Source organism: Poromitra crassiceps (genome assembly GCF_964638095.1).
Source record: "Poromitra crassiceps genome assembly, chromosome: 27".
NCBI classification, from domain to species: domain Eukaryota; kingdom Metazoa; phylum Chordata; class Actinopteri; order Beryciformes; family Melamphaidae; genus Poromitra; species Poromitra crassiceps.
In genome coordinates this window covers 826262-853102 of record NC_139650.1, presented here as the reverse complement: position 1 = coordinate 853102, position 26841 = coordinate 826262, and the positions used below count along the sequence as shown (strand labels likewise).

The following is a 26841-nucleotide window of genomic DNA, read 5'->3' as shown; positions in this document are numbered from 1 at the left end:
AAGGGATTTGGAACTCAGTCACGTCCCCATCGGCCTTTAAGGAAGCTAGTACAGGCTCATTAGGGTGACATGGCTCATTTATCTTTCCACTACTCTCTTCTGGTTGACACACAGGAATTAGCATATTGCTAGTGCCACCGCACTGAACTGTCACTTTCTGATTGGAAATGATTAAACGTTGAGTAATAGTCATTTAAATGTTTACTAAGCTTGTGCTATTGTTTTTTTTTAATGAATGCAGTGCACATTATCTAGACCAGGGGTTCCCAAAGTGGGGGTCGCGACCCCCCGGGGGGGGGGGGGGGGGTCGCGAGATGATTTCCAGAATGTGTGGTTGGTGACTGCACATGTATCGGAGGAAGCGTCCTAGTACAACTCTCCCCAGGTCGGCAGAGGGGGTGGAGCAGCGACTGGGACAGCAGGGGGAATTGGCCGAGTGAATCAAAAAAAGAAAAACTTGATCAAAAAGAAAAGACAAAAGATCACAGAGACCATCTTGCTTGATGGGAATCTGATGCTTGTGTGTCCAGACTTGTCTCTTAATTGTAAGTGTCTCCTCCTCAGCCTCATTAGAAGAGACTCAGCTGCCCACAAACTATGACGGCAGGAGTGTGAATCTGGCTCATGTTTTGCTGTGGTGTTTCCCTCTTCGTACTTCCCTGAGTTAACTGAGAAAGACTCAGAACAAAGAACGGTGGACTGTCCTCTCTCTCGTTTGAAAAACCTGTTTAATTTCAAAATGTTTTGCAAACTGCTCCACTCTTTTTTTCCTTCCCTGTCACAGATTCCAGGAGGAAAATAAAGAGTTCACACTCACAGAACACTTGAAAACATTCACACGACACGCGCACAACCTCAAACCATTTCAACGTCCCTGCGTACGCAGAGAGGCGCCAGCGTAGAGATGAGTGAGGATAAAGCAGCCGAGACGGTGGAAACTGCCCCGGCTGAGGTCAACGCCGTTCCCAATGGAAAAGGCTATGAGGCCGGGGATGAGACCACAGCATCAGCCAAAACGCCACCTGCAGAGGAGGACACTGAGAAGTAAGTAGACTCGTAATTATACCCATTATCATGAGCATTGATATACACCACGCTCATACATGTGCTACATGGTCACACTTTTAACCTGTCACAGTATTCAGAAACTCTTTCATTTGAAGATCCTGTCCTGGCTAGTTGTCATTATTTAAAGGGATAGTTCACAAAAGGGATCATGCTCACAGCATGGATTGTGCTGAGAAAGAACTCTACCAATCGACATCATCATTTGGGACCCCAGTAAGAATAGCTGTAGCATTTGCTGCAGCTAATGGGGATTCTAATAAACTAAACTAAATTGGTGAGTACTAGCAAATCGGGCTAGGCTTTAAAAAATGTGAACTACCCCTTTAACCCATTGATACCTGATGCAGCATTTGCGTGTATATCACTTTCAGACCTGCAGCAGCGTGTGTGTTGTTTTCCCTTTCATCCCGGCTGCGACGCAGAGGCGTAGTGACGTATATCGTTGTTTCAAGACATGTGACCGATGAAATGCATCGTGATTAGCTGAAATAGACTTGGCGAAGGTGAAATGCATTGTGGGTTTCGTAGTTTTTTTCTTTTTGCCTGGACGGTTTGGAAAGTTTTCCAAAGCTGAACTACAAATGACTGACAAGGCAAGTCAAGGAAGTGGCATTGATCCAGACGATTCCCAAACACGGCAACTCTAGTTAGAGGATGAAGTGAATGATGCTGATGTAATTTCAGATTTATTTATCTCATGTTCCAAATCTGCTCAGCCTCAAGGCTTTAGTGAACGTTGGCAATTCCGCACGTTCTGCTGCACGGTGGCAATTTAGCATGGCTGCGTTTCAGACAGTAAGATAAGTGACGACCCTGAACGGAGTACGACTTACTTTGAGGACGACAACATCAATGAATAAGAAGATTCAGATTATGATGTGACTGTTGACACGCTAGCCAAGGCTCATTGGGTGAGTGACAGTTTTGAAGAATTTGCTGTTGTATTTCAAGACGACTGCGAAACGGCGATTGCTAAACGTTACTGTTGCTGCAGTAAATGTCCACGTTCACCAAAATCTTCTCAGCCTGTGTAGTTGCTAGAAACATGAAATAAAACACATCTGAGACCTTAACCCCTTGGCTTTTCATTTGGAAGGGTTACATTTGCCATAATGTTCATTAACATTTCTTAAAATGCCTTTTAATTATTTTATTTTCTGGGGTTAAAGATGCAATAGGGCACATATAATACTATTACTTCTTTATCACATGTCATCTCTCATGTGTCACATCACATTGACATGCTGTGTGCCTTATCAGAGATATCACATGTCGCCTCTCATGTATTAGTATTATAGTGACTGTCCAATAACCAGAAGGTCCCAGATGCAATCCCAATATTGTGCACACTAACTTACATTATCTTTCCCAAGTGTCCTTGAGCAAGACACTGAACCTGCTACCTGATTCTGAATGCCTAAATGATCAGGACACTGTATTCTTGTCTTTATACTTCTATCTAATACAGTAGATGCTTCTATTCAAATGCATCTGTCCAGGACACAGTTGATTTGCATACAGAAGTCCCCTTCACTGTCATTATTTTGTCACTGAGGCTGTTGTTTTTCCACTTTGTGCTCTCGTTGGGTGATGGATGACGTCTCTCTACACTGCTTTGTAGGCAGGTTGTTCCCAATAGTGCCCAGAATGCCAGGTATGTACCAATGATCAGCAAAAAATGTCTTTCAAATTCAGTGTGCTGTCTGTTTCACTTATTATTATGAGTAAAATCGTTATGCCACATGGACAGAAAAGTCACTTTTATAAGTTATATAGTAACTTTTTTAAACGTTTTGTTCGTTTGCTCTCTCTCTTCTTTTCTTTTTGCGGGTTAGGGATATTTAGCTCTGCTCTTGTGAAACGAATGGATCCAGGGGTTGTGCTTGAGTGACTTCTGAGTGTTCTTACGAGTGTTTTCTCCCATTAGTCCCCACAGAACTGAGGGCACAGCAGAGAGCCAGGAGTTCTTATCAAGCATGGAGGACAAGAAGACCACGCGCTTTACAGATGTAAGTTCAAACAAAGCCAGCAAACTCTTCTTAATTGTAGCTAGGGATGCACCGATATGAACATTTTGGCCGATCGCCGATATTTACCGATGTCGATATGATCTGTACAAAAACACATTTGTATGATAATCAAATTGTGTACATAGTGAAAAACACATGTAAACACTGTGAATTTGAAAAAGTAATGCATTTCTTTATTTCCAAAACATTTGGAAAAGCCCGGATTTACCGCATTGTTTCCTCTCAATGTGAAAATGTTGGCTGATACCGATAACCGATATTAATATTGCGACATCGGACCGATGCCGAACGTGTTAAAAAATGACTAACATCAGCCGATACCGATATGAACGCCGATATATCGTGCATCCCTAATTGTAGCTTATATATTGTATATATACTTATACCTGTTTATTCATCTCTCTACAATGGCATCAGTTTGAGGGGAAAACCTCGTTTGGGATGTCAGTCTTCAACTTGGGCAACGCAATCATGGGAAGTGGAATCCTGGGTCTGGCGTACGCCATGGCCAACACGGGCGTGGTCCTGTTTCTGTAAGTGCATAGTATGAATGGATGGATGAGTAGATGGAACGTCAATACGTGACTGCATGTTTGGAACATTAGAGCTAAATGAGGTCTCACAGATGTTATCTGACTCATTTGTTTTCCGTTAAGCTCTTTCCACTGGAGGTCTGCTTCGCACAGAAATAGCACTTAATTGTTAGCGACTGTTAACCAGTAGCAGCACGCCTTTTGGTTTATGACAGCAACACATAAACTGATGAAGCGAAGCATGTTTTATAAATGAATATGCTGAGATTAATTTGTCTTCAAGGCCTATGGAATAATGTCAAGTATAAAAGAGGTAGGGCTCAGATTGACTTATTAGTGCTAAACCAATGTAATTACCATGATGGATTTCTGCATGGTCTATTCTCTGCAGAGACCATATGCATACTTGAGGGTCAGAGAACACCACTGTCTAATGCAGCTGCTACACTGATCATATGATTTCATTATGAACAGTAGGTGTTTTTTATCCTCTCTCTCTGGTTTAGATGCTCTGGTGGTCCCATGACCTTTCAGCTGCAGAGATGTCTAATCAGTTGTCACCCTTTGTGAGCAAGGATTGAACAGTGACACGTAGCACATAGCAGTAGCTAGCAGCATAGTCAACCCATCACTTGGAATGAGAGATATTGGGTATCAGGCCTGGAATCATCCCTCCCCCCTCAAAATCACAGAGCATTAAACCAACACAATGATGTGCATTTTGAGTGGTGTGGTGAGTTGTCAAGAAAGTTACAGCACACAACTCTTATATATATACTGTATATGTGAATTACAGCACACAACTCGTATTCACCTTATGTTCCAACACAGGGGTCAGCCAGTTACTTCCCATTGTGTTTACATTTCCTGTGACAGTGCGGTAGTGACCAGGTAAAACAGACAGAGGTGTTTTGAACAGGAAGTCATAACACAACTGGGTCAAGTCAAGTGGGCGGGACTACATAAGGTGAATACATATACTGTATATGTGGCAATTTGAATAAAAACTTTAAGCAGCGCAGCCACTTCTATAAGTGACTTTGTGCTTGTATGGTGAGATTTGGGGGAGTTCACCGTGATTTGGGAGAGTTCACCGCGATTTTGGGGAGTTCACCGCGATTTGGGGGAGTTCACCGAGATTTGGGGAAGCGCACCGAGATTTTGGGCAGACTGGCTCGAGGTGACAAGGAAGGGGGTGTGGCCCCGACGACCCTAGGTCCCTGGTCTGCACAGACAGACAGAGGACGGTAGCGTTCCGTTCGTCGGTAATACACGCACGCACGCACACACGGTCACACGCATGACACATTCACGCACACACGCACACAGTTTAAGACACGTCTGGAAATTAATGGCGAATTCATTTCCTCATGGGCGAGACTTTGGCACGCAAGTGAGTGGCTCGAAACACACACAGGCCAGTAATGCACGCGCACACACTAGGGATGGGCATTTCTAGCAAAAACACTATTCGAAATTCGCTGGCCAAATTCGAATTTAATTCGAAATTCGAAAATAAAAATAAAAATGTAAATTTTTTTTTTTTTTTTTTTTTTTTTGGGAGTGAAATGTTGCATTGTCTCCCCTGATTCTAAGTCTACGGCTTTATTAATTAATATAAAAAGCTTCTGCTGTGGATTTTTAGCTCAAACAAGCATTGCACCACTGAAGTAAAGAACATGTTACATGACATTGACATTTTCGAAAATAAAAAACAGTTTTGACAATCATGAGTGGTTCATTAAATATTTAGTAGGCTCAGGTCTGAGTGCCAAAGGGGTGCCAAAGTCACCCCCTCTCCCTCTTCATGGGATTTCATCCGCCATTCATTTTTCCATAAACCTTGCTTAAAATGCTTATAAAAATTGTTTTACTTGCTCAAACCAAGCGATTTGACTATACTTAGAATCAGGGGAGACAATGCAACATTTCACTCAAAAAAAAAAAAAAAAAAAAAAAAAAAAAAATCGAATTTCGAATTTCAATAATAAAAGTCGACCTTGATAATAACAACGATTATTCGAAAATTCGAAATTCGATGCCCATCCCTAGCACACACACACACACACACACACACACACACACACGCATGCACACACAGCACGGATGGGCACGTGGACGGACGCACGCACAGGTCGGACGTTTGCTTCAACACCTGGGTGTGATTTTTCACCTTTGTTTAGCTCCTCCAACAATGAATCTTTTTAACAGCTACTGTTTGCACAGGTCGATGCATTCAAAAGTTATTGTCTCTTCATGATTCTGCTGACTGCGTGTTTCTCAAAATAATCTGGCTCATGTTTCTAGAAGGCCATCTCACTAGATAGCATAGGAAACATCAACACCTGCACCTCCTCCTCATGCTGTTTTGACACCTCTTCCTATCAGTGTTATATTGCAAGTTGCCTCCCACTGAATCTGGCTGAGCCAACTTCTCTAAGCCCTCATAATACTTAGCTGAATACCCGTCTCTTTTTGACTGACCATATAGTCAGGCCTCGCTCACAGAGTAGGCATGCAGCCTCTCCTCTCTCTGCCCAGAGGGTTTTCATCATCCACTTCACTGGCTGATTCTAACTCCGCTCAGGTGTGTGCTGCTCCAGAGTTCACTGGCTGATTCAAACTCCGCTCACCTGTGTGTTGCTCCACTCTGGAGCTCTCCATGGTGCCGAACCTGTGTTGAGGCATTTAGGCCACTAATTAGCCATTTTTACCCATATTTAGTCGGTCCTAATTACCTAATTAAAAAAATCTGCCTCCGTTAGGTCACCCGCAGGGGTGCTCTTTACACTTCCTGAAAGATTCAGCACGATTGCACGTAAATTGGCATAGCTGTGGCCGAACACAATTCTGCTCACTCACTCACATATTCGGACACAAACACTTCGCATTCTTATTAGGATTAGAAAATTCAGGCAGCCCAAATTTTGAACCAAGCATCCCTGGATAGGATTACGATACAAAGCTCCGCCAAGGGGTCAAACAATGCTTTGGATATTTGTACTAATGCCATGGCTCAGCTTAATGGATTTGTAGCTAGGGTAGGGTGTAAACCTAGATGTTCTTGAAATAAAGTCTGCACACTGATCATTAAGGTTCCGGTCAGTTTATTGATGTTTTGATCATTACGATCTCGATCTCGATGAAGATCGTAATGAGCGAAACGTCAATAAACTGATGTGCGCACTCTACTTCCTACTCTTCATAAACCTATAGATGTTCTCTTCCCATTTTAGGTCACAGGCAGCAAGGACTTTCTGTATTCAAGCTAATTTCAATGCTAGACACCCATCGTCCACTCACATATTATTCAAGGACTGTCTGTATTCAAGCTAATTTCTTAGGCAGTCGTGTCTAGACGATTTTCCATCGTGTGTGAGAAAGCTCCTTATTGTGAGCTGAGTGGTGTGACCGTGCTTTTTCAAGTCGTCTGCTGTCTGGAATGACTGAACCCTGTGTCACCAAAGGCTGCAGTCTTTCTGTAAGTGATTATTCTAGGCTTAAGTATCTGATTAATACACTTTAGCTTTTGCACTAATGTTAGACCAAGTGTGACAGGTAGCTGCCATATGTATGTATTTATTTATTTATTCATTTATTTATTTATTTATCCAGTCAGTGTTACTCATTCCGCTGCTCGGGAGCTGCATGCAGCTCGTTAAGCTTTAATTGGCGGCTCGCAGCACACTTCATTCAACGTGGAATATTGCATCATCGTGCCCTCCTAGCGACTTTATTTCTCAAAAGAGATCTGGCGACTTTCTGACCGTTGAATCACAAAGCATTTGGCAATAAATTGGTATAAAATGGTAAAATGGTATGGCTGATGCCTTCAAAATAAAAGCGTTCACTCTGTATTAAACTAATTCACTCAGAGCCTTCAGATACGAGGCAACTCAATAAATTCCATAACAGTAGCTGAGGCTACATGACAGCTCAGTGCAGCTCATCAACAGATTCAAGACCTGAAGAATTTATTCAGGACTTTGTGGCTGTATTGTTTTATATACTATTATTAAAAACTATTAGAAATATACTGTTATATCTTATTGTTTATTATTTATTTATGCATTCATCACATTATTAGACACTCTGATGATTAAAAATAGCGTAAACAGTAAAATACAGACAGAATTCAGGTGTTTTGCGGTAAAAGTGTCTCTCCTATTGACTTGTCCTGCCAGTGCGGCTCTCATGGAAAAAATAGTGAGGATCACTGATTGATCCCATTCTAGATGTAAAGCTCTGTCCCTCTGTCTCCCTGCCTCTTCTGTGCACATCAGTGTTACCGCTGCCTTGCATCACATGAAAGCTACAGAGAGATAGACGCAGGGTCGTGACATATTCTCCAAAGAAATACAAGCAGTTTGTCTGTGGTCCACACAATGAGCTGCAGGGTGGCAATTGCCGCTATATACTCTCTTTTGTTGTTGTTGTGTCATTCTGAATTGTAGGCTGCACTCCCAAAGGGGACAGAAGACCTAAATGAAAGCAGTGCATTTTCCTGAACCCAGGGAGGAAAACTATGACAAATGAAAACCCAACAACAAAAAATCATCCAGATGTACTGTGGTTGTTCTTGTTCTCTCCACTGACCGGGTCACCTGGACTTTTGAACAGTTGAACCATAAAGGATTGTCAGGCCTTCTACTCATCCACTGTTCTTTAGACTGCTGTGAGGCATGACGCGGCCTAACGGTATATGAGGGTGTGACTCGATTTGGCCCCTGTCAGAATGCTGAAGCTGTGAGAAACGCAATCTGGTTTAGATTAGGCTTCCCCTGTCAGAATGCTTAAACTGTGAGAAACACAATCTGGTTTAGATTAGGCTTCCCCTGCCAGAGTGCTGAAGATGTGAGAAACACAATCTGGTTTAGATTAGGCTTCCCCTGTCAGAATGCTGAAGATGTGAGAAACACAATCTGGTTTAGATTAGGCTTCCCCTGCCAGAGTGCTGAAGATGTGAGAAACACAATCTGGTTTAGATTAGGCTTCCCATGCCAGAGTGCTGAAGATGTGAGAAACACAATCTGGTTTAGATTAGGCTTCCCCTGTCAGAATGCTGAAGATGTGAGAAACACAATCTGGTTTAGATTAGGCTTCCCCTGCCAGAGTGCTGAAGATGTGAGAAACACAATCTGGTTTAGATTAGGCTTCCCCTGTCAGAATGCTGAAGATGTGAGAAACACAATCTGGTTTAGATTAGGCTTCCCCTGCCAGAGTGCTGACTGAAGCTGTGAGAAACACAATCTGGTTTAGATTAGGCTTCCCCTGCCAGAGTGCTGAAGATGTGAGAAACACAATCTGGTTTAGATTAGGCTTCCCCTGTCAGAATGCTGAAGATGTGAGAAACACAATCTGGTTTAGATTAGGCTTCCCCTGCCAGAGTGCTGACTGAAGCTGTGAGAAACACAATCTGGTTTAGATTAGGCTTCCCCTGCCAGAGTGCTGAAGATGTGAGAAACACAATCTGGTTTAGATTAGGCTTCCCATGCCAGAGTGCTGAAGATGTGAGAAACACAATCTAGTTTAGATTAGGCTTCCCCTGCCAGAGTGCTGAAGATGTGAGAAACACAATCTGGTTTAGATTAGGCTTCCCCTGTCAGAGTGCTGAAGATGTGAGAAACACAATCTGGTTTAGATTAGGCTTCCCCTGTCAGAGTGCTGAAGATGTGAGAAACACAATCTGGTTTAGATTAGGCTTCCCCTGTCAGAGTGCTGAAGATGTGAGAAACACAATCTGGTTTAGATTAGGCTTCCCCTGCCAGAGTGCTGAAGATGTGAGAAACACAATCCATTTTAGATTAGGCTTCTGCTTTATGGTTGATTGTAATACACCTTGCAACATTCACATTGCACTAAGGACGTGTGTGAAGTAAGGATACTTTTAGTACCACAATGAGCCACAATGTGACTCCTGTCTGTTCAAGGTTGTTGAATATACTCGGATAGTGTTCCTATAACACGTGCTGTAGCTATACGCTTGGAAATCTTCCGTTTTTCCTAGTGGCCTGAAATGTCATGTTCCACACATTATTGTTGGCGGGCGCAGAGGCTTTGGCCCTGGCCCTGGTAGGAATGCAGTGGGGGGAACGCTGCGAGGAGGAGAGCTACAGTAACTCAAGTGTGTCAAACTGTCTGACTATCAGCACATTGGTCTGATTATCAGCAGATCTGTCCTCCCACCACCACTGCAGAAGCTGAACCCTTCACCACAAGTTGGCCTTGCATTTTTCCACACGCACGCACGCACGCACGCGCACACACACACACACACACACACACACACACACACACACACACACACACACACACACACACACACACACACACACACACATAGACACACACACACACACACACACACACACACACACACACACAAGCACGTGAATGGACCAAGAGTTGAAGTTGAGGTGAAAGACATGCCGCCTGGCCATTCCAAAGAGAGAGAGAGAGAGAGAGCTGGGTTGGATTATATATGGCATTGGTCGAGTGCCCAGGGGCACCAGCCAAGAAGTGCCTTGACGGGGGGCAGTGCACCAAATGATTTGCAGACGCCGGCATCCGCGGCCAACATTACTGTCTCTCAGAGGCTGTAGGAGGCTCATTTTTAAAGCTGGGTAGGGTGAAGATACTGTCTCAGAAATGACACGCTGAAGAACTTTTTGAGGAGAGTTTGTTGGGAGCATGGGGAATGACTGCTGTTGTGATTGGGATGGGTTATTCCACCATTGTGGTGCATTGTTAGAGAGTTCATCTGATGTGTGTTGTTACTTCCTGTGGTAGAGGGCAGATGTGTGTGGTTACTTCCTGTCTGTGGTAGAGGGCAGATGGACTGAGAGGGCAGCCCATGGTGAACTGGAGCCACAGGGAGTCCAGTCCTCCAACACATTCTCTGCTCCAGCATGGAGGAAATGTATCTCTATACTGCTGCAGCTGTATAAATACTTTACAGTGCTGTACAGCCAGAATGTAATCTAGAATTGCTTCCAAAAGTAAAAAACAAAACAAAACAAAAAACAGATAATAGTTATTATAGTCCTGTTTTTGCTGCTGATGAATATTTTGATTCAGATTATTTCTTCTTCTTCTGATTATTTGTGGTCTGTCTTTTTCAGGATACTCCTAACAGTGGTTGCAGTCCTCTCAGCATATTCCATCCATTTACTGCTCAAGTCATCTGGTATTGTAGGTATGTACTGGACTGTATGTAGGTATGTATTGTAGGTATGTACTGGACTGTATGTGATGTGATTTTGGAGAAACATTGTGAGTCCACACGGTTCTCATTTTCCCAGGACGCTTTGGGTTTGAGGACAGTCCAGCGCACCGACCCAAAGCGACATATTCTGATTTGCAAACCTCTAAATTATGAATAATAATGATAGGACTTATATAGCGCTTTTCTGAATACTCAAAGATGCTTAAATTACCCTCCAATGTCAGATCACAGTGTTCCAACTCCTAATTGCAAACCCAACGCCATCAAACGTAAGTTGAATCAAAATGTGTCCTTCACAACCCCAGGTATGGACTGAATGCACTGAGTTATGTTCTTGTCTGGTGCCTCAGGTATCCGTGCTTATGAGCAGCTGGGCTACAGGGCGTTTGGGACACCAGGGAAGATGGCTGCAGGCATCGCCATCACGCTGCAGAATATTGGAGGTGAGGCCTCTGTCACACACTCACTGCCATCTCCACACACACACACACACACACACACACACACACACACACACACACACACACACACACACACACACACGTCAAGTACAGCTAACTCACCGTTGCTTCTGGCTTCTTTATGCCTGTCAGAATGATGAAGTGAATCATTTTAGAATGTGTTGACAGCGGAGGCAGATATTAAGACTGACATGAACAACACCATGACACAAATGCAAATGGAGATTTGGTTCACAGATGATTTAAAAGTACGTGGTTTAGAAGAATATCTGCATAATGAAAAAGCAACAAGTGTTTTGTGCTTTTGTTTTGGATTGTGTGTGTGTGTGTGTGTGTGTGTGTGTGTGTGTGTTGTGTGTGTCTTTTACAATACAATCTAAATTTAGAGTGATAATCCCTCTCCCCCTCCCCTGTGACAGTTTCCAGGATAATAATACTCATAATATCCTATGATTGGGTGTTTGCATCCTGCTCGGGATTAACACGTGTGCTCTAGTGTGTATATGTGTGTGCTGCTGAGTGAGTGTGTGTGTTTGTTTGTTTGTTTGTTTGTTTGTTTGTGTGTGTGTTTGTTTATTTGTTTATTAAAAAACTGCTGAGAGTGTGTGTGTGTGTGTGTGTGTGTGTTGCTGAGTGAGTGTGTGTGTGTGTGTGTGTGTGTGTGTGTGTGTGTGTGTGTGTGTGTGTGTGTGTGTGTGTGTGTGTGTGCTTCCGTGCGTGTGTGCTAGCCTGTGTGTATCTCGGACTCATGGCTCCACCTGTACCTCCCCTCCACAGCCATGTCCAGTTACCTGTACATAGTCAAGTATGAGTTTCCTCTGGTCATCCAGGCCTTCCTGAAGGTGGATAAGCCTGCAGGGTGAGTGGTCCGCTCTATGCATAATGCAGAATGATTCATTCCATTCACACCGCAGTACTGATACACATCATATCATGTAGAGAGGAGTGCACATCTTCAAACTTACATGTATAAGAGGTTAAATCCATATATATATATATATATATATATATATATATATATATATATATATATATATATATATATTTATAAAACGGCTCTCTCAAATCAAGCAATCTGATTGGTTCACAGCCATTGTATAAATCCAATAACCCACTCCAATAACCCATGGCCATGGGTTATTGGTTGCCATGGCAACTCTCTTACTAAAAGCCTTTGGTTACCTCAAAAAAAACAAATGGCGGAGACAGCTGTCAGATCCTTGTGAATCGATCTTCGCTTATAACTTTACTAATACTTCGCAGATATATTTGCCACAACACACTAGCTCTCATGCTATATTGCTTAAATATATATATATATATATATATATATATATATATATATATATATATATATATATATATATATTACTGCTGTCTCTTTAAGAATGACGCGTTTTAAAACTTACTTCTTCTCCGGTAAAGACGGCCGCTTTGCATTGTGGTATACCGGTGAAAATGTAGGGTACTTTTGCTGTTCACTAGAAATCGCTGTGCATTGTGGGTATTGTATAGTGGACTAAATAGTGAATCAAATTAACAGTTGAGAATTCTGACAATATAAAAATAAATAAAGGCAACACACTAAATAGTCCACTATTTCTGTCATATGGACCGATTCCGAACAGGGTTAAGGATTCAAAAAGCAACATCACTTGTGCCTGAGTTCACACAGTCATGCTGGCTGGCTGTGCCAGTTGGCGGGCCCGGTGCCCCCGAGTGTGCCGTGCCGCTGGCCTAAGAACAGCTGTGAGACTGACCCCCGGGAGGAGAGGGCAGCGCGGCCACAGAGAGAGAGGCGCACATCAAAACACGGTTAGACTCCAGGGCTGCAAACGTAAACCACAGGATATCACTGGCCAGTGCAGGTGGCCTTGGAGACACAAACAGGACTCACTTCCATGGTTGGAAGTTGAAATGTAAGCCCACCTCCCCCAACCGCCCAGCGCAGTCTGAGCCTTTCTGTGAGACATGTAAAGCAGTGGGTGAGGAGCAGGGAGGAGGACAGCGGTGCACTCTGTTACACAACCCCTGGCCTGGATGAATGGAGTGTGGCACAGAGCTTCATGCTCATTTTGCCAGAGAGGGTTTGTACCCTCTCATTTAAATATACAGTGATGATTACACTTTACGGTGCAACGAATATATCAGAAAAGCGTAGGCACTTGGCACAGAACGCTTGAAGCTGATTCCAACTAGTAGATTAGTCAACTATCAAAACCACTAGTCGACACTGTGCATGATAGTCGACTACTCGTTACTTTCTGGTTTTAGGATTAAACAATATAAATCAATAAATCAATTGAAGATATATTTGTTTGAACAATAATTTTCTACGTGATGCCATGTTAAATCAACAGAAATGAAGGTATTTCGAGAGGGAAAGACTCCTGTCTACAGTATGTTGTTACTGCAGTCAAACAGGTGCTCTCTCCAGCGAGGACAGGTTGCTGGGGTTGTGCGGCTCATTCGTAAACAGCCTCTCCGTGCCAACCAGGACTATTTCACATAAGATGGGGCTTGTCCCACCTACATTAGTTAACCTTTTACTGGCTGTTTTTGAGACCTTTTTGACGAAAATTGATAATCTACATTATAATCTCCCACGATTAATCGACTAGTCGACTACCTTGTGGGACTACTAAAATTCAGTATTCCTGAATGCCCTTGCTCAGACATGTTGAGATTAGGGGCAGGAGGGTTCATGCCAGGTTGACTACAGGCCACAGTTGGCCCGCGGTATCGGCCGATAATGGTTATAAAATGAAATATCGCCCAACACGAACATTTCTGCCGATATGACAGGCCGATAAAATGATGCTTTAATTATACCCAAATGCTCGATGCTTGTTCAATGCTAGATAAATGCTCGACGCCATGTCCCCGGGGTGAGGGTGCGTGCAAAATTAATATAATAATATGAATACTATAATGAATGATGGAAGGATGAATCTTACAGTTTTGCTTTTATAATCAAATGTTACATAAATAAAAAAATATGACAATTTACATGAAGTACATTAGTTTTCTTATTTTGCTCAGTGAATGTGTACATTTGGAAAAACATTGTGTTTATGTCTGCATCTGCCAGTGGGCCATCACGATAAGAATAAGCATAATAATGTGTTCATTCCTTCATTCATTCATAGGGTGACTTGATGTTCTCTGAAATTAGGTGGAGAGATAATCCGTGCATATATCAGTAACGGCGTTGGCCAAAAGAGTTAGAAAATATCGGATATCGGGGGGGGGGGGGGGATCCAATATCATGCATCCTTAATTGATATACTAGTATATACTAGTATTTTAGTAGATTGGCTAAGAGCATGCTGGTTGTAAGTCTTCTGCTATATGTTCTGGTGTCAGGCAGTGTTGTTTTGCTTGTGTGTAGCAGTGTGCTGTGCTGTGGGCCGTGGCCAACAGACAGTCAGTGTGTTTATTGGAAATGACAGCCTGCGTTGTCCCGGTGGCATCATGTCACTCTCTCAGTGGGGGTTTTGTTTACATTGATATACTGTGTGTGTGCAGCTGCATACAGCGCTGCCTATTTGTGTCCGTGCGTGTGAGCAGCTCAGCGTGGATAATGAACTTCACAATCAATAAACCAATCAGTCCACCACTCCAGCTATTAGAGAGCTACTACTGGTGGTGGTCAGCATGGAGTGTTAGTCGCTGTTTCTTTATGCATTTCTGCCTGTATTATCAGGTTTTTGTCACTGCTTGTACATATGAGTGTAATTCTTGTGCATGTATGTGTGTAAATAAGTGTGCGTGTGTGTGTGTATCAGTGTTGATTAGTCGATCGACCGAAAATTAATCACCAATTATTTTTTTTATAATCGATTAATCGTTAATTTTTACGGAAAAACAAAAACAAAAAAATAAAATAATCTCGTTCCAGCTTCTTAAATGTGACTATTTTCTCGTGTCAAAAGAAGACATTTTTTGAGGACGTTATCTTGGGCTTTGGGGAAAAAGTGATCGACATTTTTCACCATTCTGTGACATTGTATAGACCAAACGACTAATTGATTAGTCGTCAAAACAATCGTCAGATTAATCGATCATGAACATAATCTTTATTCGCCAGCCCTAGGCCTAGTATAGTGTTGATGAGTGATTGTATCCCTGGGCCAGATGGCAGGGCAGCTGTAGAGGACAGACTGACAGGAGAGATGAAGAGAAACGTGTGTAGCCTACAGATGCTGTATTGCTGTGACAGTCTGTATCACCGTGACGTCTGTATCGCCGTGACGTGTGGATCGCCGTGACGTCTGTATCGCCGTGACGTCTGCCACCTCACAGAAGACATGGAATTAATCACTGACTGTTTCCGTCTAAAAATAGCTCGCAGTCTGTGTTTCTTCCCCTGGACGCGGCTGGGCTGTGTGAGAGAAGGCACCATGTGATGGCTTGTGTCAGTGGAGTCTGTGTGTCGTACTGTGTGTTTGCCTCACTTGACTTATTCCTCTCCTCCATCCAGTCGGGCTGTGGTGTCTTGTAGTGCACCAGTGGAATGTGTATCCACAGGCTGGACAGGGCCTGCACTCATAGGCAGCGTCTAGACTTCAGACCTCAGTTTCCACACCCTAACCTGCCTTGACCGATGGATGGCAGGAGAATGGCACCATGGCTAGGACCACTTTAGAATAATAAAAGTGCACCACCCTTACCAACCTAGGAGTGATTCATCAAATAATGTGCACCTTCTTTCCTAGCTATCGGTACAGTAGTCAATATATGACACATTGAAAATGTTTAAACAGCATACAGTACAGTGAGTGGAGTGTTTAAATCAAGTAATTCTAAATCAATACTGTTGATTTCTTTGTGTCTTTTCCCCTCTCTCCAGTGAATGGTATCTGGAGGGAAACTACCTCGTGATCATAGTATCAATTGCAGTAATTCTGCCATTGGCTCTGATGAAACAGCTAGGTGAGTGTGTCATATTTGGTCTCTCTTACAGTGTGATGCTAATCTAATCAGTGTTTCAGTCTGTGGCTACAAGCAAGGTTTGTATACAAGTTTGTCACAAAATGTGAATATTTTCCTCTTCTGTCTTTCTCCTCTCCTTCCTTTCCTCTCTCCTCTGTTTTCCCTTGACTACGTCCCTCTTCTTTCTCTCTCCGAGCTGTCCTGTCTGTCCCGTCTTACATGGCAGACTCCCCTGCCTTTTCCACTCAGACCAGATGCACAAGGCCACATGCCAGGGCACAAAGGCAATTGCTCTATTGACATCGTGAAGGGCGATTTTCGGGCAGGCTACATTAAACTGAGACCACTGACGCTTTTAAAGCAACTGACTGGTAGCAGGCTGGCAGGGCACTGCCAAGGTGGCCTTAGGGATCTCAGAGCATCATGGCCATGGGGAAGGGCAACAGAAGACATGGTCTCCATGGCCTCCATGCAGTTCCAAGGGAGGTAGGATAGTGTCCGTGGGATAATGTCCATGTAAAATGAAGTCAAGTGCCTTTCCGCAGGTTTCCTGTGTGTTTCTGGAGCCATAATTGTGTAAGCTCAGCCCCAGTTGAAACAGTGGGAAAATGCATCATTATGTCTGTGGGGCAGCAGTAGCTCAGGAGCTAGAGCAGTTGTCTGTGGGGGAGCAGTAGCTCAGGAGCTAGAGCAGTTGTCTGCGGGGGAGCAGTAGCTCAGGAGCTAGAGCAGTTGTCTGTAGGGGAGCAGTAGCTCAGGAGCTAGAGCAGTTGTCTGTAGGGGAGCAGTAGCTCAGGAGCTAGAGCAGTTGTCTGTGGGGGAGCAGTAGCTCAGGAGCTAGAGCAGTTGACTGTGGGGCAGCAGTAGCTGAGGAGCTAGAGCAGTTGTCTGTGGGACAGCAGTAGCTCAGGAGCTAGAGCAGTTGTCTGCGGGGGAGCAGTAGCTCAGGAGCTAGAGCAGTTGTCTGTAGGGGAGCAGTAGTTCAGGAGCTAGAGCAGTTGTCTGTGGGGCAGCAGTAGCTCAGGAGCTAGAGCAGTTGTCTGTAGGGGAGCAGTAGCTCAGGAGCTAGAGCAGTTGTCTGTGGGGCAGCAGTAGCTCAGGAGCTAGAGCAGTTGTCTGTGGGGCAGCAGTAGGTCAGGAGCTAGAGCAGTTGTCTGTAGCTCAGGAGCTAGAGCAGTTGTCTGTAGCTCAGGAGCTAGAGCAGTTGTCTGTGGGGCAGCAGTAGCTCATGAGCTAGAGCGGTTGTCTGTGGGGCAGCAGTAGCTCAGGAGCTAGAGCAGTTGTCTGTGGGGGAGCAGTAGCTCAGGAGCTAGAGCAGTTGTCTGTTGGGCAGCAGTAGCTCAGGAGCTAGAGCAGTTGTCTGTTGGGCAGCAGTAGCTCAGGAGCTAGAGCAGTTGTCTGTAGGGGAGCAGTAGCTCAGGAGCTAGAGCAGTTGTCTGTTGGGCAGCAGTAGCTCAGGAGCTAGAGCAGTAGCTCAGGAGCTAGAGCAGTTGTCTGTTGGGCAGCAGTAGCTCAGGAGCTAGAGCAGTTGTCTGTAGGGCAGCAGTAGCTCAGGAGCTAGATCAGTTGTCTGTGGGGCAGCAGTAGCTCAGGAGCTAGAGCAGTTGTCTGTTGGGCAGCAGTAGCTCAGGAGCTAGAGCAGTTGTCTGTTGGGCAGCAGTAGCTCAGGAGCTAGAGCAGTTGTCTGTTGGGCAGCAGTAGCTCAGGAGCTAGAGCAGTAGCTCAGGAGCTAGAGCAGTTGTCTGTTGGGCAGCAGTAGCTCAGGAGCTAGAGCAGTTGTCTGTTGGGCAGCAGTAGCTCAGGAGCTAGATCAGTTGTCTGTGGGGCAGCAGTAGCTCAGGAGCTAGAGCAGTTGTCTGTTGGGCAGCAGTAGCTCAGGAGCTAGAGCAGTTGCCTAGGAATCGAAAGGTTCTTGGTTCTCGGCTCGCTCCTCCCGGCAGCGTGTCCGGTCGAACGGTCCTTGAGCAAGAAACTGAACCCCTAACTTCTCCTGATGAGCAGCTGGTGCCATGGCTGCAGACACCATCGGTGTGTGAATGTGAGCGTGAATGGGTGAATGTAGACATTACTGTAAAGCGATTTGAGCGGTCGTCAGACTGGCAAAAAGCCCTATATAAAGTCCGGTCCATTTACTAATGACATGAAACTAAGAAAGAGAGAAGAAAGGAAGAAAATAGCAGCCAGGGGCAGCCAGTAAAGGAGAAAGAAAGAGGCGGATTGGCTGGCCTTTTATTGGGAGTCCATCAAGTCAAGAACAGAAAAACTGATCAGTACAACCAGAGGCCAGTGATGGCCTCCAGCTCCCAGCACATTAGATCAGTCTAGTCCACCACAAGACTCACAAGACTTGAAGAACATTCACCAGAAGATATCCCCTTTCTTAATTGATCATATGGAACATTTCTATTAACTCCCGCCCCCCTTGATTACTGTTGCTATGTGTCTGACAAACTTTGAAGATGGATGCTACCATAGACACCACAATCCCACTCAGTGGTTCCCCAAAAAACACACGTTTACAGTGTTATGTCCTTGTCAGAGTCAAACCGCTGCAACAAAAGCCGTACTTTCGTACTTCTGATCTGAGAGTCTTACTGCAATGTCAGAGGAAGTACACAGATGTTATTAGTATTACTAGTTATTAGTAGTGATGAGTTATTAGTAGTGATTAGTTATTAGTAGTGATGAGTTATTACTAGTGATTAGTTATTAGTAGTGATGAGTTATTACTAGTGATACAAAAAGAATAAAAACTACTCGCACACTGCAGAGCTCCTTTTCTCCAGATTTATTGTTGAGTTGTAACGCGTTTCGAGCTACATGCTCTTCGAAAATGTATATGCACACCAGGTGTAGAGAAAAGGGCAACACAACCCATCTGCCATTAACCATTAACAATGGAAATATAGAAATAAAAAATTATTCTAAGAGCAAAAGTCTAAACATGTCAAAACATCTAAACATGTCAACCTGACCCACCAATCATAGTGGAAAGAAACCATTTAAAAAAAAAAAAAAACGTACAGATACCATTTATCCCAAAGGGACAAAATGGACACGGGTCAATACGTTTAAAGATGGTCTGAAATAGACCAAATATTCCCTAGAGTTATTAGTAGTGATTAGTTATTATTAGTGATTAGTTATTAGTAGTGGGAGTTATAGCCTTGACGCGAGACTCAGCCTTCATTCTTCATTCTGAGTCTCGGAGTAGCACCACAATATGGGGTTGCAGGCTCCGCTAAAATGGCCTTACATCTTCAATAACATAGCAATCACAATAAAACAGGACATACTTCCCGCACAAGGTTGTTATCTGACGGATATGATAATCAATGTTCCCAAATATTTATATATTGTTTCCAATAGCGAGCCCTTGTAAACATGCCAGAGCCTGTGATTTCTGTTCTTCCTGATGTGTAATTACAGGTTTCCACCCATAGACACAACAACTGTTTCCCCGCCGGGAAGCAGAAGAACAACAGCCATTTTCAATGGAAAAATCAGAAAATACAGACTCTAACATGTTTACAAGGGCTCGGTATTGGGAACAATATATAAATATTTGGGAACATTGATTATCATATCCGTCAGATAACAACCTTGTGCGGAAAGTATGTACTGTTTTGTTGTGATTGCTAGTACGTTATCTTGAATGTGTAAGGCCATTTCAGCAGAGCCTGCAACACCATATTGTGGTGCTACTTCAAGACTCAGAATGAAGAATGAAGGCTGAGTATCGCGTCAAGGCTATGAGAGATAATGCCTAGAGCCTACATTTACCTTTTCCTCCATGTTAGCCTTAGTATGGTGTCATGCCCCTGTAATGAAGGAGTGTGATATCAGGTGAGTGATGTAATGAAGGAGTATGATATCAGGTGTAATGAAGGAGTGATATCAAATGACATAATCAGGGGAGTGATGTAATGAAGGAGTGTGACAACAGGTGATCTAATCAGGGGAGTGATGTAATGAAGGAGTGTGATATCAGGTGATATAATCAGGGGAGTGATGTAATGAAGGAGTGTGATGTCAGGTGATATAATCAGGGGAGTGATGTAATGAAGGAGTGTGATATCAGGTGATCTAATCAGGGGAGTGATGTAATGAAGGAGTGTGACATCAGGTGATCTAATCAGGGGAGTGATGTAATGAAGGAGTGTGATATCAGGTGATATAATCAGGGGAGTGATGTAATGAAGGAGTGTGATATCAGGTGATATAATCAGGGGAGTGATGTAATGAAGGAGTGTGATATCAGGTGATATAATCAGGGGAGTGATGTAATGAAGGAGTGTGATGTCAGGTGATATAATCACGGGAGTGATGTAATGAAGGAGTGTGATATCAGGTGATATAATCAGGGGAGTGATGTAATGGAGGAGTGTGATGTCAGGTGATATAATCAGGGGAGTGATGTAATGAAGGAGTGTGATGTCAGGTGATATAATCAGGGGAGTGATGTAATGAAGGAGTGTGATATCAGGTGATATAATCAGGGGAGTGATGTAATGAAGGAGTGTGATGTCAGGTGATATAATCAGGGGAGTGATGTAATGAAGGAGTGTGATATCAGGTGATATAATCAGGGGAGTGATGTAATGGAGGAGTGTGATGTCAGGTGATATAATCAGGGGAGTGATGTAATGGAGGAGTGTGATATCAGGTGATATAATCAGGGGAGTGATGTAATGAAGGAGTGTGATATCAGGTGATATAATCAGGGGAGTGATGTAATGGAGGAGTGTGATGTCAGGTGATATAATCAGGGGAGTGATGTAATGAAGGAGTGTGATATCAGGTGATATAAAACAGGGGAGTGATGTAATGAAGGAGTGTGATATCAGGTGGGAGTGATGCTAATGACGCTAACACACTGTGTTTCAGGATACCTGGGATACACCAGTGGCTTCTCCCTCACCTGCATGGTGTTCTTCCTCATCTCGGTAAGTCCTCTTACTCTTGGTGCCAATACAACTACAACTGTCAAGACATAAAACTACAAGTGTCAAGACGTCATGTCTTTGTCCTTTTCTTGCCTACCGGCAGAAATAAATGGGCAGCGTATTCAGATATACTGTACTGAGATCAGCCAGTAAAAAGATGTTGTTTTCTCTTCCCATCTACCCGTTTCAATGGGCTAGTATTTGTACCCTGCAGTTTCAGACTGCTGTGATGCTTCTGTGGGTTTCTCTGACCTAGTTTTGGTTGTGTGAGCTGTAATCCACACACTGCGCTCTCTCTCTCTCTCTCTCTCTCTCTCTCTCTCTCTTTCTCTTTCTCTCTCTCCCTCTCCCCCTCTCTATCTCTCTCTCTCTCTCCCCCTCTCTCTCTCTCCCCTCCTCTCTCTCAGTGCCCAACAGAGCCTTGCTATATTTTCTGCCTGTCTGTATGCTAGCTTCGTCCCACAGCCTTTGTTTCCAGTTAACGCCTTTCCTCTCTCCCCTCGACAGGTCATCTACAAAAAGTTCAACACCCCCTGTCCATTTGTGGACTTTTCTTTTAACACTAGCACTGTCAGCGGGATGACATATGTCAACGCTACAGACCCTGGTGGGGAGGTTAACCCTGCCTGTGTTCCCAAAATGGTCAACCTCAACCCACAAGTAGGTTTTACGCATGTCGCTCTCTGTCACCTCCATCACCTCCACCTCCACCTCCACCCACAGCCACCCACTTGCACTCATAGTCATCTTCAGCATGTTGCTAATGACGGTCTATAATCCGAATCACACACACACACCACAGCGTCTTGGCAGCATGGAAATCACACTTGGTTTGAGGCACTCCGCAAACCCCGGTGTCTTCTGAAAGGAGATCAGAGCTTTTATCAAGCTGTTTATAATATCAACAGGATAAGTAGTATTGCATAAGGTTGAAGAGATGGACAGTGTCAGGGACCCCTCAGATGTCTGCTCCTGCTAACAGTACAGTCCAAATGGCTTTGGCATTCTAATGCATACAGTGGGCTGAGGATGTTTGCCCTCTGTAGGTCAAATGAGTGGGGAATAAGTGAGATGGGAAAGACCTGGCATTTCGCTAAATAGCCCCATTTTTCAGTTACACAACCTGCCTTCACCACAGGACAGGGCCCAAAAAGACTCTTAATTACAGATAAATGCTTAATTGTACATTGCATTGTACCTGTTTGGCTGAATTGTACATTGTTTTACTTTCCAGTGCATCATAGCGAGCATTGACTAGCTGTTCCTAATATGAAGTCCTAAGTCTTTATTAGCAAGCCCTTAAAGATGTGAAAGATTTTCCTAACCCAGGCCAGTAAAGCCGATCCCCGCTGCTCAGCAGCTTACGAGAAAGGCATTCTTAAATAGGCTAAAGCTGGTCAGTCGCCCAGGTCCAAGTTAATCACAGGGAAACAATTAGCTCTCTGTGATGTGTCTGAGGGAGTAATGGTCATTGGGCTCTAAAGCGCGAGGTTGGTGGTAAGACGTCTGGGATGGCGCCTCTGTATCTATGGTGACTTGTCGGGGTTCATTTTCAGACGGCCTACACCATCCCCATCCTGGCGTTCGCCTTTGTGTGCCACCCCGAGGTCCTGCCCATCTACACTGAGTTGCGCAAGTATGTTCCCCTTCCCAGGATGCAACACTCCTGCAAAGTTTTGGACAGGAAATCAGTAACACGCCAAAGACGGAAGCTATACTGCGTCTGCTTTGTGCTTGGCTGATCATCACCGAGTCACATGCACTGCTTTCACTTCCTTTTCAGATACCAATGCACTCGTTTGCCTGGTATGATGTAGCATGTTGTTAGTTTCAGATTGTCATCCTGCTTTGACCACTGTTGCGTCTTCTCCTAAGATTCATTCGGGTGGGTTATTAAATCTTTGCACAAACCGTAACAAAAATGACCCCACAGCTCAAGATGGTATTTTATGAATAACTAGGCCACAAGCTCTCTGTGTGTGATGATTGTGTGGGCATTATATTTTGGATGCTCTGATTGTGTGTGTGTGTGTGTGCGTGTGCGTGTGTGCGTGTGTGTGTGTGTGTGTGTGTGTGTGTGTGTGTGTGACGTCACATGTCAATTTCTTCTTATTTCAGCCCCACCAAGCAAAAGATGCAGCATGTATCCAACATCTCCATCGCAGTCATGTACACCATGTACTTCCTGGCTGCTCTTTTTGGATACCTGACTTTCTATGGTGAGGCCTTCCTCCCTTCTCGCTCTACATTATCTATCTATCTATCTATCTATCTATCTATCTATCTATCTATCTATCTATCTATCTATCTATCTATCTATCTATCTATCTATCTATCTATCTATCTAATCTATCTATCTATCTATCCTCTGTCAGTCCTATTGCTCCACTGCCTCATTTGCTTCTAAATTTGTATATCAATGTTCCAGTGATTTAATAGCCAAGCCAAAGCACAAAAGTAGGAAAGCCAGATCATACTTTTGAATTTGATTTGTTGAGTGTTTATTTTCATATCAATATATTTTATTTGATCTTATCTGAAACGTTATCACTTTGCTAGGGACCATTTATCCATGAGGTTCAACAGCATTATGATGCACTTACCCCCTCTAGTGGTCATACAAGAATCATTTGCACGACTATGCTAAGCTACTTTTAAAAGGTGTTATAAAATGGATTTTATTACACTGGCACATTACAAAGGAGCCCTATTTCACCTACTGTATATTATGGCTGTAAATGGTTTCTGCATTACTCTAAGTTTAATTGAGCGTTTGCCAGCTGTTGCAGGATGGAGTGTTCTTCCTGGAGCCTCACTGCCCTGGAACCTACTCTATAATCCAGTGTGTCTGTCTGTTCTAGGTGAGGTGGAGGCGGAGCTGCTGCACACCTACAGCCGCATTGACCCGTATGACAATCTGATTTTGTGTGTGCGTCTGGCTGTGCTCACTGCTGTCACACTCACTGTGCCCATTGTGCTCTTCCCTGTAAGTACTGTACACACTGTGGCTGACCCGCAGCTTATACACACTGTACACACTGTGGCTGACCCGCAGCTTATACACACTGTGGCTGACCCGCAGCTTATACACACTGTGGCTGACCCGCAGCTTATACACACGGTGGCTGACCCGCAGCTTATACACACTGTACACACTGTGGCTGACCCGCAGCTTATACACACTGTACACACTGTGGCTGACCCGCAGCTTGTACACACTGTGGCTGACCCGCAGCTTATACACACTGTACACACTGTGGCTGATCCACAGCTTATACACACTGTGGCTGACACACTGTGGCTGACCCGCAGCTTATACACACTGTACACACTGTGGCTGACCTGCAGCTTATACACACTGTACACACTGTGGCTGACCCGCAGCTTATACACACTGTACACACTGTGGCTGACCTGCAGCTTATACACACTGTACACACTGTGGCTGACCCGCAGCTTATACACACTGTGGCTGACCCACAGCTTATACACACTGCACCTTGAATTGCCTTTGTGTATGAAAGGTGCTATATAAATAAAATTTGACTTGACTTGACTTGACACTGTACACACTGTGGCTGACCCGCAGCTTATACACACTGTACACACTGTGGCTGACCCACAGCTTATACACACTGTACACACTGTGGCTGACCCGCAGCTTATACACACTGTACACACTGTGGCTGACCTGCAGCTTATACACACTGTACACACTGTGGCTGACCTGCAGCTTATACACACTGTACACACTGGCTGACCCGCAGCTTATACACACTGTACACACTGTGGCTGACCCGCAGCTTATACACACTGTGGCTGACCCACAGCTTATACACACTGTACACACTGGCTGACCCGCAGCTTACAAGTACAGCTGCTTCCATACAGTAACTGTATCGTTGCTGTCCGGCGGAAACCTCTTATCTCCAAATTCAGCCATTTATTTATTTTTTCTTTCATTCTTTTTTTCCATAAAATTTATGGATTTACTGGGTACCCAAAAAATAAGCAGTGAAAGTTTCAGGTACTTTGGCCCGGCGGAAGATGTTATATTACTGTTATTAATGTTGTTATTACTATTACACTATGGTAAATTGGGATTGTTTCTTCTTCCTTGTGAAAAATAGCTTTTTTTTGGAGATATGAGGTTTCCGCCGGACAGTGACGCTATGTAGATTCCAGAGCCAGTGAAGCTTGTTCACTGACTGAAGGTGGCTTGCCTCTTGTTGCGACCAGGTACGGAGAGCGATTCAGCAGATGCTCTTCCCCAACAAGACCTTCTACTGGCCCCGCCACATCGCCATCGCCGTCATTCTCCTCATCTTCATCAACCTGCTGGTCATCTTTGCCCCCGACATCTTGGGCATCTTCGGCATCATCGGTACGTCAGACAAATCCTGGGTGGTTTTTAAAGTCCAACGGCACTACGGATGATATATTTTTACGGTCAACCAGAAATCGCCGCCATTTTGGTTCGTCAGGAGAAAAGTCTATGGGGTTTTAGATTGGGGTCAGTTCTGTGGGCTAAACATGTATGGCAGACTAAATCTGACCCACAGGCTTTTGCCAGACACATGCAGCTCTGGAGATAATTTATTCCAACACACAGTATGTAACATACTTTGGGAATGGGGGGGGGGGGGGGGGGGGGGTACAACGATTATTAAACATTTGGAGAGATCTTTTTCATTGACTTACTTTGTTGTGGCTTAATATGCAATACTTATCACATCCGTCCAACATGCCCTCTCATACAACAATTAAATTAAAAACTTGCATAATCTTAAAAGAACAGATCAGAACACAACATAACATAATAACATAACATTTCACCATACAATGCTGATCTCCTTTGAAGTAAGCACTCCTCAGCTGTACAGTGATGGATTTAAATATAAAGACATTTGGGCAAAAAGAGTGAAAATCACCTGGGGAAAGTTTAGTTTATTACAGACATCAATCAGTTTTAGTGCTGTATTTGGTGATAATATCGTTCGTTCCCAATCAATCCAGAATCACTTTTGAGGACTAAAAAGACTTTCTAATCTAAGTGTACAGCCATGGGGAATGAGCTACTGTACATTATATAATTTTGTGTTTTTCCTATGCTTCCCAGGTGCCACATCTGCCCCTTGTCTCATCTTCATCTTCCCTGCAGTCTTCTACATTCGTATTGTACCCAAAGAAGAGGAGCCCCTGCGCTCAACCCCCAAAATCATGGTGAGGCGTCCCCTGAGAATGAGAGAAAATTATAATTATTTTTTAATTGTATTTAGTTTAGTAATTTCAAAATAATAAAAACGCTACTCTTAATTTTATTAGACTTAGATTTAGAGCTGATTGTAAATAAATAAATAAATAAATAAATAAAAAGGCATAAACATTAAAGGGAAAGACACCTTTCTGACAGAAATAGTTGCTGCTATATATCCATATACAGTACATACAGAAACATGTATACACACTGCTCGCCCTGAGAAAAGCAATAAGGAAAGTATATATATATCTCTCTCTCTCTTTCTTTCTCTTTTCTAGGCTGCCTGCTTTGCTGGGATAGGCTTCCTGTTTATGATCATGAGCCTCAGCTTTATCTTCATTGAAAGGGCGTCGGGGAGCAGAGCAGCCAGCAGTGGTCACTAG

General features: G+C 43.8%; 1 protein-coding gene across 1 annotated transcript; it reads left to right on the top strand.

Moving 5' to 3' along the window:
* Positions 1-904: 904 nt before the first annotated feature.
* LOC310799000 (sodium-coupled neutral amino acid transporter 3-like) lies at positions 905-26841 on the top strand (the record flags this gene model as incomplete). The annotated part of the gene is made up of 16 exons (XM_083661569.1): positions 905-1044; positions 2690-2722; positions 2996-3077; positions 3516-3631; positions 10753-10826; positions 11207-11299; positions 12095-12176; positions 16170-16252; positions 21140-21198; positions 21706-21858; positions 22755-22834; positions 23317-23417; positions 24060-24184; positions 25438-25582; positions 26318-26421; positions 26737-26841. 16 exons carry the CDS (start codon positions 905-907, stop codon positions 26839-26841), a joined length of 1575 nt encoding a protein of 524 aa, XP_083517695.1.